Here is a 19,136-nt window from a genome sequence, read left to right as displayed (position 1 = left end):
AACAAAAACAACAATTTCACATTCAAATTGACAACAAATTCAAATTGTCATAATTTACTCTCTCAAGTTGTTTTTTTCTTCTGTTGAAAATAAGTTATTTGGATGAATGTGGGTAACCAAACAGTTGATGTACCCAGTGACTTCCATAGTATATTTTTCTCCTTTGGAAGTCAATGGGGACCAGCTACTGTTTGGTTACCCACATTCTTCAAACTATTAATATTAGAAAAATATTAGAAGGACATTAATACAGTTGGAACAACATTAGAGTGCCTGTAAATAATGAGATCATTTTTATTATTGGGTGAACTATCCCTTTAAGGACAAGCGGCAATGTGTTTACAATTGCTACTGTCTCTTTAAGAGCTGAGCACGACACGTCTAATGTACACGCATTTGACAAGCAGATTTTCTCTCAATTGTGCCTTCACTTTAGACAACCGACTTTGTTTATGTAAATCTTGTGTGTATTTAACAGTATTAGCACAATAATACTCGAAAGATAACTTAGTCCAGTATCCAGGCGCTGGTAGAAAGGCTTTGTGCATGTGAGCTTCACATGTACGCGCTGAGAAACGCACACGTTAGAACAGCGCATCAGCATTTAAAATTAAATGTTTAACCGACAAAGCATTAAAGCACATGCACATTATGAACTTTTGTGAACTGCAGTGTTAACATTTTATGTGAATATAGCCTACGTCGCGTTGTTCCGCTTCACTCTCGGCTTATTTAACCGCAGCAAAACTGGACATGAGTCACGAATTTTGTCATCCTTATTTGAGTTAAGAGAACTGATAGGCATGTTCTTTTAATTGTTATTCAAGCAATGTATGTTTCGTGAGTCGTGACCAACTCACCATGAACACACTTCACCGCTGATCTCACTCGCGGTTCTCTCTGCCCGACTCTGGCTGGATCAGCAGGTTGCAGAATGTGTGGCGCGTTATACACGAGTGTTGCCAACAGGGACGGTGTAGAGTGCCCTCTGGTGGACAAACTATACAACGCCAACACTCATAACATGGTTGAAGGGTGTTTCGTCCGTTTTTATTTTATTTTTTTTAAATATTCATTTATCGGCCGTTATAAATGCCGATACCGATAGTTTTGAAAATGCCTAATATCGGCCGATAATATCGGCCTGCCGATATATCGGTCGGGCTCTAATACACATGTATTTGGATAGTTTTTCTTAGATTATGTATGTATAGTCTATTATTTATAGTATATGTATAGTTAGACTACCACTCTCAGTAGGCTAGCTATATATAGGTTTATACTTTTACTGTATGTTTATAATATGTTTATATATGTAAATGTTTGTTTATGCATGTAGGCTATAATGTTTTTGGGCCCTATTTTAACGATCTGAAACGCAAGTATCAAACGCGAAACGCAAGTAACTTTGTGGCGGATCTCGGGTGCTGTTGCTATTAAACCGGCGGGATAAATGACTCTTGCGCCCGACGCAAATCTAAAATGGGTTGGTCTGAAGTAGCTACATAGGTGTGGTTTGGGCGTAACGTGAAATAAACCAATCAGAGCGTCATCTCACATTCCCTTTAAGAGCAGGCGCGCTTGTTCCATGGCGGATTGCTATTATAACGGCGGATTTGCCAGGCGCACGCCAGGAGTGGTTCACAGCCGAGGAGACCGACGTTCTCGTCAGGGCCGTAAAAGACAGAGAAGTTACATTGGGGATGGGAGAAACCCCCCAAATAAGCTTCGGTTAAACAGCAGGCGTATAATAATTTGGGTAAATGTGTAAGCTAGATTTATGCCTATTTTTTCACATCTTCATGGACACAACAATGATTTCCCTCATGTGGAATATTTTTCCTTGTAATTATGTATGGTTTTCTAAAAATGAGAACTGCTGCGTCTGTGTGTAGATGAGATAAGCAAAGTGTATGCACGTTGTGCACACGCTACATTATGGCCAAGCATGCGCCCTTAAAATAGCATCTGAATAACGCGCCACTGACTTTAGACTAGGTTTTTCCTGGTCAGTGGTGGAATTGTTTTCTGGAACTGTAAAATAGCACCAGGGAACGTTTGCGCCGGAACACGCCTCCTCTTTTCACTGAACCGGCCCGGGAGTGCAAGTTCATTCCCTAATTTACCGACATGCGTCTGTCGAGGGAAAAGTCCGCTGTGCGTCGGGTGCAAAATAGGAATGATAGATGCATCGGTGTACAAAGTCAATTGCGCTGGGTGCAAGATAGGGCCCTAAATGTGTAGCACCGTGGTCCCACATATATAATTATTATATAATTATACATGTGAATAATAAATTATTATATAATTATATATATAATTTGCATTATTGTAGGCCACTGACAATTGGAGATGAAGGTTGAAATGTGCTTCATTATCATGAAAATAACACAAGTTGTGGCCTTATGGTTAGAGAGTCAGACTTGCGGGTTCGATTCCCAATACCAACAGGAAATGACTGAGGTGCCTTTGAGCATGGCACCTAACCCTCAATCGCTCCCCGGGCACCCACTGCGGTGTGTGTGTGTGTGTGTGTGTGTGTGTGTGTGTGTGTGTGTGTGTGTGTGTGTGTGTGTGTGTGTGTGTGTGTGTCTTTATATAAATTTTCTTTATATGTATTTCTTTTTTGACAATTTAATCCATTTGACACCCATATATGCATGATAATGTGTTTATGTTTGCCTAATGGCATGAGTCTGGGTTTTACTTACTCCTCTCATGCTGGTTAAGGATTGAGGGCATGGCCTGGTGATTACCACAGCTGCTTGTCCCATATGCGGATGTAGCGCTGGTGTCTGCTCCCACAAGCTCACGGCTACAGCAGCAGGACCCATGCCTGAGAGTCCTTAGTTCGCCCTCTCCAACCAAGTCCCGGTCCAGCACACTCCCTTCATCCACTTGAAAGAGAATAGTACACCAGAACTTACTCTTAAAATCCTCTCATGAAGACAGATTTCCTATGGATTTAAATTTTAAATCAAATCTTTTCCTTTTAATCCATCAAAGGTGCTGTTCAAACACCTTGACACATTCCCTTTGAATATCAAGTGTGCTGGTTGAAGAGTTCAATCAAAAGTTCTTGCTGTGAATTACAGGGCTGTTTGATTTTGAGCTCTCTGAATTTAGCTTTTGATTTGTTCTGCCGTCTTTTTTCGTCCTGCAGACTTTGTCCCCACTCTCTGTGGTCACTGTTCAAGGCTTGTTAGTCCCATGCAGAGATTGTCAATGTTCTGTCTAATTGTGATTTGCAGTCCATTCAGTTGTAGTCAGAGAACTGGAAAAGTCAGTCTGAACCTGGTCAACAGCACTGTAATAGAGGGGTTCAGAGATGTCTAGTATGAGAAGAGCTTTGAAACTAAAGGAGCTTCCATAAGTGACTAAACAGGCAGCATTTTAGTATAAAGGTGCCTACAGATTCTGGTTTCAGACCAGGCTTCCAAGGTACCAATCTTTCTTGGCTCATCTGTTCATTACCTATCCCTCTGAAAATGTTTGTTTGGGTGTCATTCCAAAATTTTCCAAAGAAAATAAAGGGTATTTTTGAGGCCATTAAGATTATGAGGCCATTAATTATTTATTTATTTATTTATTTATTGCATTGTGACTATTATTTGTGTTATATTATATTGTATTATGTGTATTATATATTGGACTATTTTTTTTTTTTTTTTTTTTTGTCACAATAATGCTACAATGATATATTGTCTCAATAAAAAAAAGTCTTAGTGGTCTTAAAAATAGGTACATGTACCTTCCATAGCACCATGGTGTCATGACAAATGATCTACATAAAACAAATCCAAGTTAGATTTAGAAATAAAATAATTATATGTATGTGCTTGCTTAGTTGCTACAGAAATTATTTCTTGATAGGAAGATTTATGCATACATTTTATTCATTTATTTATCAATAAATGTATTAATAAATTGTATTATTTATTATTATAAATTGTTTAAAAATAGATTACAATTATAATATAATATAATAATATATAATGTCCGACTTTCGAGCTTGTGGGATATCATACTGTAGGCAGCGAAGTGTGCATCTCTTCTGAACAGGTTAATGCATCTTAGTAGTTATCTTAGGATGTTACGCAAACAATGTGGCAGAAATTATAAAGATACTATTTATACTGCCTGCTAAGCTTTCGGACACAGCCGTGATCAGGTGTGGTTACCATGGTGCTCTCTGTAAAAGTGCCAGCGGCTATATGAATGTCTTTCTCTGTGTGTATTACCCCACTGAGCATGCAGTATGCATAGATTTTGCACATGTGCGTCAAAATGTAATGCTGAAGGCGGAGGCATCACAGAGCCGCAGCCCCCAATTCACTCAGCACGTAATGCTCATAAAACTAATAAAAATGCTAATGAAAGGGACAGTTTTCTTCACTGTTTCAGTGTACGGATTCGGTTTGTGTATGCGTTATGTATCTGCGTTTCACGTGACATTCAAATGTTGGTGTTCTGGAACGAGTGGGATTTTGTAGGAGTGTGTGTGTAATCTCTGTGGTGACAGGGGACCGCTTGTTTTGTGACTGTTTACAGCTCTTTGTAATCAACGCTATTTATGATTACAAACGGAATTGATGTTGTTCATACTGGCTAGATATGCTTTAAACAACCGTTTTATTCATAAGCTGCCAAAATGTATCCAGCGAACACTTACTGACCTAAAATTGACAGAATTTTTTTATATATAAAATAAGCCCCCAATTTTGAGTTGACAACCACAATGGTACAAAAAACAGGTACTTTGTAAGCCTCACACAACTCATCCCTGTTTGGGGATGTTCTGTTCCTGGTTTTATCCTCTCTCTGAATAACTTTGGCACTACGTACCATCAGGAAACATTTGCACCACTTTTGCGCACAAACAGTTTTATTCACTAACCACTCTTGGCTTAACCAGGCGCCACTGTGTGTATTTAAATTAAATCGTTGTCATTCTTTTCAGTACAAACATGCCTCCTTTCTATGTAAATTAGGCTTATTATAGATTACACCTTATTCACAAGACTCAGCGCTATTTGCCTGTGCAATTAATGTTGCGCTAGAGAGCAGACTCTAAGCTATTTTATTCAGAAGAGACAATGTGTGTTTTCTTGCAATCATGACAAGAGTAAATCCTCAAATGATGGAGAAGAACGGGCAGAAAATGACGTCTTTCACTTATTCTCCATTTCCATCACTCCATAAATGTGGTCAAGTGTGCTGGATAGCTGCCAAATATACTAGCTAGTGCTAAACACACAATAACTAACATGATCCTTAAAGGCTCAACAAAAGGATTTTTGGCCCCATTTTTGGGCTTACATTTTTTGCTATTTTTTCTTATATTTACTAAAAAATATCATTTATCATTTTAATTAAATGTTTAAATTATCTTTCTTTCATTGAAAAAGTCAAATGTATTAAATTTTCCTTAAGAACACTTGGGACAAGCTGGAAATTATACAGCTATAAATGTAATTCCATAAATGAAACCGTTATTATGAAACCTTTCCACTCACCACACTACATCTTCTTTTTTCTTTTTCTCTTTCTCTCTCTTTTCCACAGAACCCAGACATTGTGCTGGTCCACTACCTGAATGTGCCAGCTATCGAGGATTGTGGGAAGCCATGTGGGCCCATCCTGTGCTCCATCAATACAGACAAGAAAGAATGGGCCAAATGGACGAAGGAGGAACTCATTGGCCAACTGAAACCAATGTGTGAGTGTCCAATCACATTCTGTCAACTGAATGCATAACCTGTCTCTTCTCATGCATGTTTTAAGTGAAAATACGCAGCAAACAGTGTCTGTAGGATTTGGTCATGTTTTTGAAAAGAGTATTTGAAAAATGAAGTTAAAAACAGTTATATTGTGAAATATCATTGCAATCTAAAATAAGCGTTATTTTAATGTATTTTGAAATTGCAAAGCTGAATTTTTCAGCAGCCGAGAGAAATTTTAAATCTTACTGACCCCAAACTTTATATGCTGTGTGTGTGTGTGTGTGTGTGTGTGTGTGTGTGTGTGTGTGTGTGTGTGTGTGTGTGTGTGTGTGTGTGTGTGTGTGTGTGTGTGTGTGTGTGTGTTATATATGTATATATATATACTGTATAAATATATATTTATTTACTAAAATACTAAGTAATATGTAAGAAATAAAATAATATATTTAGTGAGGTTTGCACTTAAATTAAATTGTGCACTCCATAGTAAGATGTTGACAATTACACATTTTTAATATGTTACATATCTTGATTACATATTACAAGATGGTTCACACTGCCACAACAAACACCAAAAGGATTACAATACTGATCCAGCAAAACCCAACAGTTGTTGGTGCTGGTTAGGGCAGTGTGAACTAGCCTTTAGATGCTTAGACAATGATACATGACGTTGTCTTCTATAATTTCTGTATGATTAATGCAAGACTTGTGCTGTTTTAGTTATGTGATATTTCATAAGAAGTTAGTCTCTCTCAGCTTAGCCTGATCTAGCTTATCTGGCCTGTCTTAGTTCATAGCAGGACAAGTCTCCATGTGGAACCCTTGACCTTATTATCTCACCGCCTGTACATGCCCACTCTGAGGTGCCCGGGTGTCCCAGGGTCAGTTGACCAAAGGAAACCTGTCTAATGGGGATGTAGTAAAAAAAAAAAAAAGATGACATGCCATGCATATAATCATGTTTACCCAGAGTCTTGTGCAGACACGTCTCTGTATGTGATTCCTGGCATTGATCATTCGAACTAGGACAGGGCTGTCAAGGTAATGAATATATGAAGTCGGATCTCTCGCGTCAGCACTTTTAGACACAAGATGTCGGCGAGGGGAATACAGACGAGCTCAGCTGACATTGTAATCGCTGCCGCGTGTTACGATTCCCTTAAGAGCTCTCACGGCAATCACTTAAGAGCTCCCTTTCACATTGACTTTAAGACACGTGCTGTAAACTAATGTGTTCATTACACTCCATCTCTGATCTACATTCAAACCATTTGCAGTAATGCATGCAAGTCATTAACATTGAAAATGGTGTGGACAATGGCAAAGGTGCGAGATGTCTTCCACCAGTCGGGCCAGTGCACTGAGACTAGGCTAATAGGGCCACAAGATTCACCCTCATGATCTTCAAACAGCCATCTGTGATATGAGCTCATCTGAAGAGCAACAGTACCACCTAGTGGCGGAGATGCAGACATGCAGCCTGTTAACAGTCAAAGATTCATCGTGAACTATATTAGCCATGCATAATTCATGGATGCATTATACATCAGCTCTACAAACCCAATTTGTTCCCTTGAGTGACCCATATCATACACAAACAGCTTGCATTCATTAACGTGGCGAGGTGTGTTTTGAGTTGGGAGTGAGGAGCGATGCATTCTTCGACTGACAGTCCTCAGAGAAAGACTGCTGTAACCGTTGATGGGTTGCGGAGAAGTTTCAGTAACTCTGCTTCAAACATTGTAATGCATTTGCATCAGATACCATGGAAATGCATCAATGCTGAGGTTGCATCATCACCTGCTTTGCATGATATGAGCGTGTTTCATCATTGTAGTGTGAAATATAGAATTTTTATTTTTGCCCTCAAGCTCTATTATGCAGGGTGATATTGATGTTTTTTACAAAGCCACTGAGATGTATTTTAATTCGTCATCAAAGCTTTGAGCTTTCTTGTTATCTAGAATTCTAACTTTTTGCATTATAAGAAAAATTTAACGAAATCCTAAATATGTTTTTTTTTTTTTTTTTTTTCTGACAATAAACAGCAATATCTCACTATTGTACTTGAAGGTAAATAATTTGATTTATTTTTCTTTGTTTTTCTTGTTTAGTTCAGCCCCTTTCAAATAGAGAATACTTTTTACAATCAAATGAATTCCTGACAGATAAGATCAAAGCTCCAGGTTTTTTGTTGGCGTAGTTGATTTTCAATTACCATTCAGAAATACATCATCTTAGACCTAGTAAAATAGGTTGTAAATTTGGTTTTATGTTCAAGTAGGCGTGTGCAGCAGAGGTCAGATGGCAGGTCATGAAAGGTATCAGTTGCTTAGTCACAGTACAGCTGGAGAGGAGAAAAGGCCGGCCGGATTCATTTCTCTCCGCTGATATAATTTAAGAGACCGTGGACCAGCCATGCCTGAAGCCCCCTTACTGCTGCATGAGCAGATGATCAGAGACACACACACAGTAGGAGATGAGAGATCTGGTGTGATTTATGTTTCCTGAACATAGGCTGCGATTAAAAATTGTAGATTTTAAAAAAGTTGATGGGTGTGGTTATGGGGTGCTTTAAACTTGTGGATATGGATGTGGCTGGCAGAGAGAAGAATCTTTTGATTTGATTTGTCAGCAGCATTTTAAGTATAAAATCTAACCTGAATAATGCAATAACAATAATTAAAAACCTCTTGAGATTGTGTTCAAAACTTTTTAATAAATATGAATAATACATTTAATACATACATAATATATTATAATATTATTATTAATTAAATTTACAAAAATCTCTTTTTATACATTTATTTGATTTAATATGCCATTTATTACTTTTTCCACCATTTTTAATTATATATATATTATATTTTTAATTGTAATGATATTTTACTATTCTTTGATTCTTAATTTTAAATGGCCACATTAAATATTTTTTTATTATTATTATTATTATAAATATTATATATTATAGATTTTTTACAGTTTAATTAATTATTTTATTTTTATATTAACAGTTATATTAATGTTAATATTTTAGATTAATATTAATGAATTGCAATTTATTTTAAGATTTTTTTTTTTAAATACTTATAGATTAATTATAGGACAAGCTGAAATGACTTTTCATCTCAAGTACCCAAATAAGTTATTGCGCACCCCACTTTGGGCACCGCTGCACTAAAGAAATACATGAACTTCATTCCCCTGACGACATTTGGGCCGATAGAAGCCGATTAGTAACCGCCACTGTGGATCCCTGTGAGTCTAAATCAGTGGACTCTTCTTCAGATCCTCGCAGCCGATGTCACGCCATATCCACCAAACCAGCTTGCCCTTTCATTACATGACCTGCCTTGTGCTGTGACTCTGGTTCAGGCTCACGCTGCGAGATTGATTTGTCTGTTGGAGCATGGTCATGCTGGTGTAATGGCTTATGGAACGCCGCTGCGATTCTCTGGCCAAGCGCGGAATGGCAGAGCTCAGCAGAGCAGAGAAACCTGCTGTGTATGTGACAACTGTTGTGCCGGCTCCGGCTGGTGACGCAGCACTGTTTGCGAGTTCGAGCCAAATGCTTTTGTCTCTTTTATCTATTTTTGACTCTGTGTCTCTTTCTCTCTTCGCCTCCCTTTTCCTCCCCTCGCTTTCACATGCAATCTCACCTCAGCTTGTTACGCACACTGAAGTAGCAAAGCGTGCACAAGCCATATTAAGGTAGCTCAATGCTGTTTGATATTCTAAATACCGTTCCTCTCCAGAGATTGCCACATTTCCTTTGTTGCGTTCATTTTTCCGTTTGCCATTTTTCTGTTCCAGTTGTTGTTGTTATTGTTCTTTTTCTCAGAGGAGAGAGGCTGAGCTTGGAAATGATGGCAGCAGAGGGCATAAACAGCAAAAAGCACCTTGTCAAAGGGCTGGGGCTTTTACTTCAGCTGAAGTGAGACAAGGAAGACTTTTGCTCTTTTTTTCCCCTCCCTCCTCAGCTGAAAATTCACCTTTAACAGGCCCAAATCTGTTCTTGAACTTTCCATGTTCCTGTCTGAGGTTAGAAAGTAAACGGCTCTTTTTCTCGTAGTACTGGACAAAGTGTTTTTGATATGGAGTCTGGTTCTGAGGTAAGGTCAGGGATGTAGTGCACAGGCGGGCTGGGGGAGGGCTGGAAGGCTCGGCTGGTGGGCTGACGACTGTGTCTCCTCTCTCCCTCGGCAGTTCATGGCATCAAGTGGACTTGCAGCAATGGGAACAGCAGCTCTGGCTTCTCTGTGGAGCAGCTGGTGCAGCAGATACTGGACAGCCACCAGACCAAGCCTCCTCCCCGGACTCACAACTGCCTCTGCACTGGCACTCTGGGTAAGGGACAGACAGGAGGGCTGGGGTGTGGGACAGGCAGTCAGAAAGAGACTGGTAGAGACTGAGGAAGCAGGTAGTGCTTTAAATATGTCTTCAAGAACGTTAAAAGATGAGGTGAGTGTAGAGCAGATTGAATGCCTAATTAGAGTACAGCAGCTTCTAGGTCCAGGATGAACATTTCATAGATGTGCTGATTTATTGAGCTGTCTGTTGTAATGACACCACTGGGGGGCGTAATGTTCCTCTGTATCTGTGCAGTCAGGGCAGTCTTTTTTACTCAAGTATACAACAAATGAATTTTCACCTTGTACTTCATCACAAATATCCAACACAGCACTTTACAATCCCATGGTGTTGCTCCTGTAGGGTGCCGTTACTCTGAAGCAAATTGAATTGAGTGTTTAAAACAAATGATTGTGGGGTAGATTGATTGCCATTTGTTTTATGTTCATATAAAATTCATTTGCCAAGTTTGCAGTATAATGACTAATGAGACATATCAGCCATTTATTAACAAAACGGTAAAGCTGTGTGTTGGCTTCTCATGAAACGATTAATACTGATGATTGATGGTCTCTATAAAGACTTGAATTAATCTCAGTGTTCATTCAAAATATCAGCATCAAAGCATTTTCAATTTTAAAGACATTATGTGGATCATTCTTTGAATTCTTATTATTTTCAGTATATAAAGCAAACAGAGCCTCTTATAGTGGTGTCATATCTAAAATAGTAGTGTAGTTATTATGATGTGCTTTTTGTATATTCTAATGTAGTTTCAATGGATTAAATAACAGGGGGAAATTTATGATTATGTTCATTTAAATACTGTTATTGTTAATAATACTAATGAAAGTATTGACAATAATACTACTAATAATGTTAATTTTAAATGGGCATTTATTAGGGCATTTCATTCATTAAGTTGTCAAAAATATGAATAATTCTGAATGAATTACTATGCATAATAATAATTGTATCACTGTCGTTATTTTATAATCTATATGTATATTTTGTATATAATAATAAATATTATAATAATGTCAATTTTGTACTAATACTAGGGATTCTGTTGATTATGGGAATAATGTTCATTTTAAAAGGGACAATGTCATTAAGGACTCAGAGATATTAATTCTTCTGAATGAAATAGTATGGATAATGTTAATAAATAATAATAATATATTGTTTTTTATTATTATAATTATTAAATGTTAAAGAGTCGCTATTTTGTTATGTCTCTACAGGTGCAGGAAGCAGTGTGCATCATAAATGTAACAGCGCCAAACACCGGATAATCTCTCCCAAAGTGGACCCTCGCTCAGGAGGCTATAGCAGCACCCACTCTGAGCTCCAGAATAATGATGTGTCAGAGGGTAAGACAGAGCACAGCCACAGCAGCAAGAACAGCGGAGGAACAGGAGGAGGGAGCGTGCGTGAGAAACGCAACGGCAAGGTCCACAAGCCCGTGCTGCTGCACCAGAACAGCACTGAGGTGTCCTCCACCAATCAGGTGGAAGTGCCAGACACAACCCAGAATTCCCCTGTGTCCATCAGCAGCGGGCTGAACTCGGACCCCGACATGGCTGACAGCCCAGCGGTCACAGGCATGGGCCACGTTGCCTCTGTCATGAGCAGCCTATCCCAGAGTGTTTTCATGTCTGAGGTGACTGGGGATCCCGTCTACAGCATGTCCCCCACTGGAGGGCCCAATACACATATTATGGGCCCCGATGCCACCTCTCACGGTCTGGTCTTGGCAGTCCCCTCTGACAGCCACAAATTTGCCTTTCCAGGAAGTGGGAGCGCAGATGCAGGCGGTCCTGGATCAGACGGGCTATCCATGCTGTCTGCCTCTGGCATCTCTGATGAACTTGTCCTCTCCAGCAGCCTAGACTCTGGCAGCATTAAAATACCAGAAACCACTATGAACTTCGACCCTGACTGCTTCCTGAATAACCCTAAGCAGGGCCAGACATATGGGGGAAGTGGATTAAAGCAGGAGAATGGCACATGCAGTGCCTCGTCCTCCTCGACAGCTAACACCAACGGTTTGCAACGCTCGCCAACTATATCTGATTCAAACTACGTCTTCAGTTCTGCCCTGGTGAAGAACATCAAGACTGAGGACACTTCCTTTGAACAACAGCTGGCCAAAGAAGGGAACTACCAGGTGGGGGCAGTCGTAAGCTGTAGCGTTTCCAGCGGCTCTGGCGCCGAGAACTCACTCACCTTGACCCCTGCTTCCTCTCTGCTACCATCTGGAGGAGGCCTGAGTCCGAGCACCACCCTGGAGCAGATGGATTTCAGTGCCATCGATGCAAAGCAGGACTACTCCGCCGGTGCCACTGCCGTAGGTTATAGCCAGGCAATGAACAACTTAGCTCACCAGAACCAATCTCCAAGCTTCTTCCTTCAAGAACCACCACAGCCAGCCCAGAACCAACAAGGCCGGCAGAGCTCCAGCCAGAAGGGCCACTTGCTGGAGCATAACTCCCCTGATGGAGGCTACATGGGTCTGCAGGTTGTAAAGACGGAACCGCCCGGCAGTAATGGCCACCTCCACCACCATCACACCCACCAGGGCCAGCACAGACCCAACTGCAATGGAGGCTCACCCACCGAGGCCCAGGGACAGGCTGGCTCACTGCAGCTCCTCCAGTACCAGGGAGGTTTTCCAGGCCTTGGTCCAGAGCACGAGGATGTGGTCGGTATGGATCAGAGTCGTAGTGTTGGTTCCGGTCAGGCTGGGGCCACTGAGAATGGGACAGATGGTTTACTAAAGTCTGGGGATCATCTACAATCCTGCAGAGGAGGAAACGGAGAGAGCGGAGGAGCAGATCACTTCATGCAGCAAAGCTCTGAGAATGGAGCCGAAGCCGTGGCTTTGAGGAATGGAAACACCACGAGCGGGCCCAACAACGGCTCGCAACAGCAACTCCAGCCACTGATTCAGGGAGCTAATTTGGTTCAGGGGCTCTACAACACTAACCACGGGCTCAGTGGACCCGGAGCCAATGGCGGAGGAGGCACAGGCATGGAAATCAGCTTGGATCATTTTGACATCTCATTTGGAAACCAGTTTTCTGACCTCATCAACGACTTCATCTCTGTAGACAGCGGAGCCACGGCTGTAGGGGCTGCGGGAACGTTATACACCCACCAGTTGGTGGCCCCACCTGGGTCAGATGGAACAGCCACCTCAGGTGCGAACCAACAGCAAGGTCAAGAGAATACAAGCAACAGAGTGTCAGGATACAGCCCCTCAGAGCTCTGCCTCCAGTCATGCTGCAGCCCCCAGTCTTTAGGTGGAGGTGCTGGTGCTGGCGGAGGCTCAGGAGAGACAGGATCACTGGCCTACATGCATGTAGCTGAAGTAGTGTCAGCTGCGGTGGCCCAGGGCACTCTGGGAATGTTACAGGCCACCGGGCGACTTTTCATGGTCACAGACTACTCTCCAGAGTGGTCCTACCCAGAGGTATGTCTGTTTGAATTAAATGCTTTAAATTCAGTTTTTCCTGCATTTCAGTTATATACTCAGCATTATTTCTTAATATTATTATTAGATGCTTAATCATTATAATTATTATTTATACATTTTTAGACACATTTTTAGAATTTTATTGAAAATTGTGTCTTTAGTAACCCATTTGTGAAATTACCTTTATATTATTGTTATTACTTTTTTTAGTAATTTAAAATGATTTTAAAATAGCTTAATTTATGATCCCGGAATTTGATCTCTTGCTGTTGCATTATTGCACCACGAGATGGCAGAATACCCTTGAAAACAATTTAAAACGTATTGATGTTGTAGTCTTATTTTCTTCCACTAGATGGCATTGTAGCATTTGTATTTTATTCTCCTTTCAAATCCTTCATTTCTTCAAATCTTTATTTAAACCTTTATTTATTTTAATAATTATGATATGATAAACGTAGGTCATGTGAGGATTTTTTTTCCTCCATATTTCAGGGTGGTGTGAAGGTCTTAATCACAGGATCATGGCAGGAAGACAACAGCAGCTACTCCTGCCTGTTTGATCAGATCTCTGTCCCTGCCTCCCTCATCCAGCCTGGAGTTTTACGTTGCTACTGTCCTGGTAATTTCACTTTCATACAAACAGAAGTTACTGACTTATTAATATACCATATTTAAGAAGTAAATATTAATTCATATTAAGAAGTAAATATGAAATATTGTGTTTCTAAAAAGAAAAATGTTCATTACTTCAAATAACATAAAATAGTAAATGTTTTCCTGGATTGCTATGAATCTCTACAAGCCCTCAGATGCCACCCCTGATAAGGAGCAGAACTGCATGAACTCCTCATGATTTCCTCTGATCTCTCTAATTATGGGGTTGTGTGTGTCTGCAGCCCATGACACAGGCCTGGTGACTCTGCAGGTGGCTGTCAGTAATCAAATCATCTCTAACTCGGTGGTGTTTGAGTATAAAGCTCGTGCACTGCCCTCCCTACCTTCATCCCAGCATGACTGGCTGTCACTTGACGGTAGGTCTTCCTCTGTCTTTTTCTGCATTGTGGGAGGAAAAAAACGTGTTACTTTACTAAATTTGGAACCCATCTTGTGACCCCTGATTATTGAGCTACTTGAAGTAGGTGATTATATAATGGTGTCTTGGCCCAAGGCTTTTCTAATTATCCCACATTTTATTAAAAAATTAAAGGCACATCTGATCGAGATAAAGAGTATGTCATGAAGGCAGAGAAAGTGGAATGATAACAAAAAAAGTGGATTGAGGAAGGGTAAGATGCCGTTTAAAATGACCATGTGTGAGGTTTGCTTTGCAATTGACCTCTAGGTGGGGATAGAGGGCAAGTTTAGCAAAGAAAGCAGAATTCTGTTGAAGTCTAAGCAATCACCACATGTGCTGAATATGTATTTGAGGTCAACAAGTGTGTTCTTCAAAGCTAAAGGGAGGGTAGACCACCCTGTAATTAGGTAGAATCTGTGTTTAAGGGCTGTAAGAAGGAAGAGCTTTTGATGCTTGTTTTGCCCTTTGTGCTTTAATCTGAGGTATGGCAAGCACAAAGGAGAGAGGCAGTAATTTATATAAGTGGTTAATACTTTAGGGTCAAGGAGAAAAGCAGTCTGGAAATAGTACTCTGATGACTTTGATGAGCTTTCCATGACTTAAGACAAAGTGAAGGTTGATTGCTCCTTCACATCTGGCTTGGCATAAAGTTACCATGAAATCAAATTGGTAATTGGCTTATTTTTTATGGAATATTGCAGTATTTTTTTATCTATGCATATCATTATTTTTTTTAAATCAATCGTAATCTTTAATCAAAATAACTTCCCCTCCCATTTGCAACGGCATCTCGTCATGTGTTTACAGGCGTGAGGGCGGGACAACCTGTCACTCACATGACATCACAGCAATAGACAACATTCAATTCCCGATGGACAATCAAGTCCCGCCTTAACTAAACCTATTGAAATTAACAAATAGCTGAAGTAAAATAACAAAAAAATATAAATATTAAATGAAAAACTTTTTTAAAAAAACTTGACAACTAATAGAAATAAGTTGAAGTACTAAAATTACTAAAACTGAAATAAAAAATATAGCCAAATAGAAACACTAAAAAACAAAAACTTATAAAAAAAGGCAAAAGTACAAAAAATTACTAAAATAAAAAAAACTATAAATATAAAATAATACTCCAAAAAAATCAAAATACTATAATAGTATATAAATAAATAAATAATATTATATATATATAATATAATATAAATAAATACTATAATAGTATATAAATATTACTAAAATGACACTGATTTAATGTTCATTCCTATGTTAACTTGAAGTGTTTTAATTTAATATGAAGAAATTAGCATTAACCTAGATCAGGGTTCACCAATCACTAAACTCTGCAGGACATCGGCCCTCCAGGACTGAGATTGGTGAACCCTGACCTAGATTAATAAATGCATTAAAAATATTGTTCATTATTAGTTAATGATACCTGATGCATTAGCAAATGGTAACAAATTCAACCTAAAGTTTTACCATGTAAACCATTAATAAGTATGTAAAGTTTGTCTGTGAGAAGATGGGACAATAAGAAAGACATGTGACTCAGATCCACTATTAAACACTTACGCTGTACTGATTCTGGTGAACTTTACAGCGTCCTTTAGCTGTCCCAGTCTGTTAGTGATAACTTAAACACAAGGGTTTAAGTCTAATCATACCATCGCTGTGGGGGATTTGCCCTCTTTAAAGTCTGGCAAACCAAATACAATCCCACACACGCTTCAGTGCTACCCAAGCTGCCTCAAACTGGGGTTGTGGCGTCAAAGAGCTTATGAAAATATTGGAGCATATGGGCAAAGTGACACGCCTGCCAATTTGACGTCCGAAGCTCTAATCTGCTTGCTCCGATCAGGTGTTAGCCAAGACAAACAATCCCGAAGAATGATTTGGGCAACGAGGAGTGGCAGCCAGCATTCAGATATACAGCATGTGTTTGACAAGCATGATGTTTGGAAAGCAGAAGACTAAACCAAACCAGTACAGATGATCACGCATATGCACTCACAGTCACACCAACAGATGCACTTACTGTATATCACTGCACATATTTATTAAACGGACGAATTCTATGGATATGTAATCTGGGAGGTGTGTGTGTTACAAGGACAGGCTAAGTGCTCTGTCTCCTATGAGTCTGAGTAAAGAAGAGAGTGCCAGTGCCTGTGTGTGGTGCTGTTTGTCTGTGGAGGTGGGGGCGGGGGGTGAGTGTTGTTGCTGCAGTGTGCATTGACAGGGTAAAGTAGGGCATGGTGGAGGAGCCTGTGGAAAGGGACAGCTGCAATGCAGACAGCCTTTAAGGCAGAGAAAGAGCAACAGAGGACCGATGCCCCTCTCAGAAACATGTCTCCGTTCAAACAGCTCAACACCAGTCCATTCACATCTCAGACAGCACAGCCAACCGTGCACTTGTGACTTTCATTTATTTGTATGCACACTTACACTACTTTAATGATTAAATTGCCCACAATATACTACATTCTCAACATTCACAGAGTTCTCAAGAACTTTTTCTTACTGCTCAGTGTTTTGTAAACTTAAGTAGCAAAAGGTTGGTTTATTGGATTAGTGGATAAGAATAAGCTTAACTGAATTAGAGTGAGTCATCAGTTGGTTTGACTTGAAGCACAGTGCTGCCTGGAAATGAGTGTGAATGGAAGGAAATCACAAAGTTTGAGATAGGACAAGTCTGAAGTTTTCTTTATTAGGCATGTTATTGATACACATTTTAATGAGTATTCCTAAGTATATGGAAAATATAGTGTTCACAGGCTATATAAGCAGTACATTTAGGACGTGGCCAACATGACACTGTTCTTTATCAGAGCCATAGCTATCATCATATTCAATCCAGTTACTGGATTTTGGGGTTTCTTCACTTGCTACTGCACTGACTCTCACTCATGGTCATTAAACCACAGCCTGGTTTCTATATTGAGCTCTAGTCAAATAAAACGATTTCGAGACAAACCTCAGCGTCTGCTGTTTGACACTACATTTATCGTTTGCTTTCAGCTGTGCTCTGATGCTCTAATGGCACACAGCTGCCTGCCTTGATTTGTCATAATGCAGAAAGGGGGCGGGGCTTTGCTTCTCTCTGCAGCATTGCAGGTACAAAGCCACAGGCTGGAGTCATCGTGCACTGTAACCGTGACCAGTATATTGTCTTCATGCCAATTCATATTGTCCACCGATTAAACTGTGCGTCCAAATTACTGTCTAGTTATTCTGTGGTCAGTCGATGCCGCTCGCACACATTACTGCGATAAGCGTTTCTAGCGTATTTTTACAGCGGTTTATCACAATGCCTGTGATTTGCAAATATAGGGAAAATAAACAGTCGTTCAAATAGATATACAATTATTTGTCTTGCCTCGTACATTTACCGATTCCCAGGTAAAATTTTCCGTCACCTCCAAAAAGCGTTAAATATGTTTATGGGAAAATTCTCTAAGCCGGTTTGAGAAACTGAGGAAAAGTGCAGTAGTCATTATAAATGTGAAAGACGGTGTCACATGCTGTCTTTCCCATTAATAATTTCTTCGTTTGCTTCAGTTTTTTTTTTTTTTTGCTTTGTCTTCGTGGCTCGTGGAAAAACTAGGGCGTCTGTTTACCTGCGGCACGTGCGCAGCGTCTCCTCTCGCGGAGATTCATGCACGCGCGCGCACGGCGGAGCAGTAGTCGATGTTGCCAAATCTTCCAAGAAAAGTTAGCGATTGCTTTGAAAATAAATACTGTAAAGCGATTTCTTTTTATTTTGCTCCTGCTGTCGGTTGTTCATATATCATCATGGAGGGAGGCATAATGCTTAATTAAAACATAAACATATACATTTTATTAAACATTGCAAGACTTGTTTGTAATTAGCTTCAAAATAGGCCTAGTGTATTTTCATTTAATACATCCTTTTATTAATATATATATAGGCCTCTAAGAGCCATCTGAAATTTTCTTGAATTATCATTTTTATAAAGCTTGTGTATTTAAGTTAAGTTATTTCACTTAAATGGCAATTAATAGGTAATCTTCATTGCCATTTAAGTGAAATTATTTAACTTAAATATACGAGCTTGATAAAAAAAAAAAAAGATCATTCTAGAAGAAAATTTCAGATGGCACTTAGAGGTTTTTGCATCTGAACTCTTCATATATATATCATATATTCCAAAGAAAAGCGTGTTTTCTAGAAGGAGAAAAAAAGCCCGCAACCCACAATGCTGATATTTGCAAGGACTTTATTAAACAAAGTGGCTTATAATTAATGGACTTGGCAACACTTGCAGTAGCGCTGGAGTAAAGAGGGGCGGGGGGGGGGAGAGTACGAGAGTAAGTGAGCGGGCTTTACATTTCTCTCTGCTCTTGCACGTCGCTTCTACACTTTCTTCTATTGTTGATTAGACCTTTTAGAATATTCCCCTAGTATAAAAAGGGATATTTATTTTGCCCAGTATTAGTAAATACAGGGACAAACTGCGTGTGTGAGACACGGCCATTTGGG

General features: G+C 39.7%; 1 protein-coding gene across 1 annotated transcript in view; it reads left to right on the top strand.

The window, feature by feature from the left end:
• The window catches only part of camta1a (calmodulin binding transcription activator 1a), a 434,758-nt gene that overhangs the window by 392,955 nt on the left and 22,667 nt on the right, over window positions 1–19,136 (top strand). The window contains 5 exon segments of the mRNA XM_079849916.1: window positions 5,566–5,719; window positions 9,933–10,073; window positions 11,321–13,551; window positions 14,050–14,176; window positions 14,454–14,588. Coding sequence (XP_079706042.1) covers window positions 5,566–5,719; window positions 9,933–10,073; window positions 11,321–13,551; window positions 14,050–14,176; window positions 14,454–14,588 — 2,788 coding nt within the window.

This window comes from Squalius cephalus (genome assembly GCF_949319135.1).
Source record: "Squalius cephalus genome assembly, chromosome: 18".
NCBI lineage: Eukaryota > Metazoa > Chordata > Actinopteri > Cypriniformes > Leuciscidae > Squalius > Squalius cephalus.
Note: the sequence above shows the minus strand (reverse complement) of the source record. Positions and strands in the feature narration are given on the sequence as shown.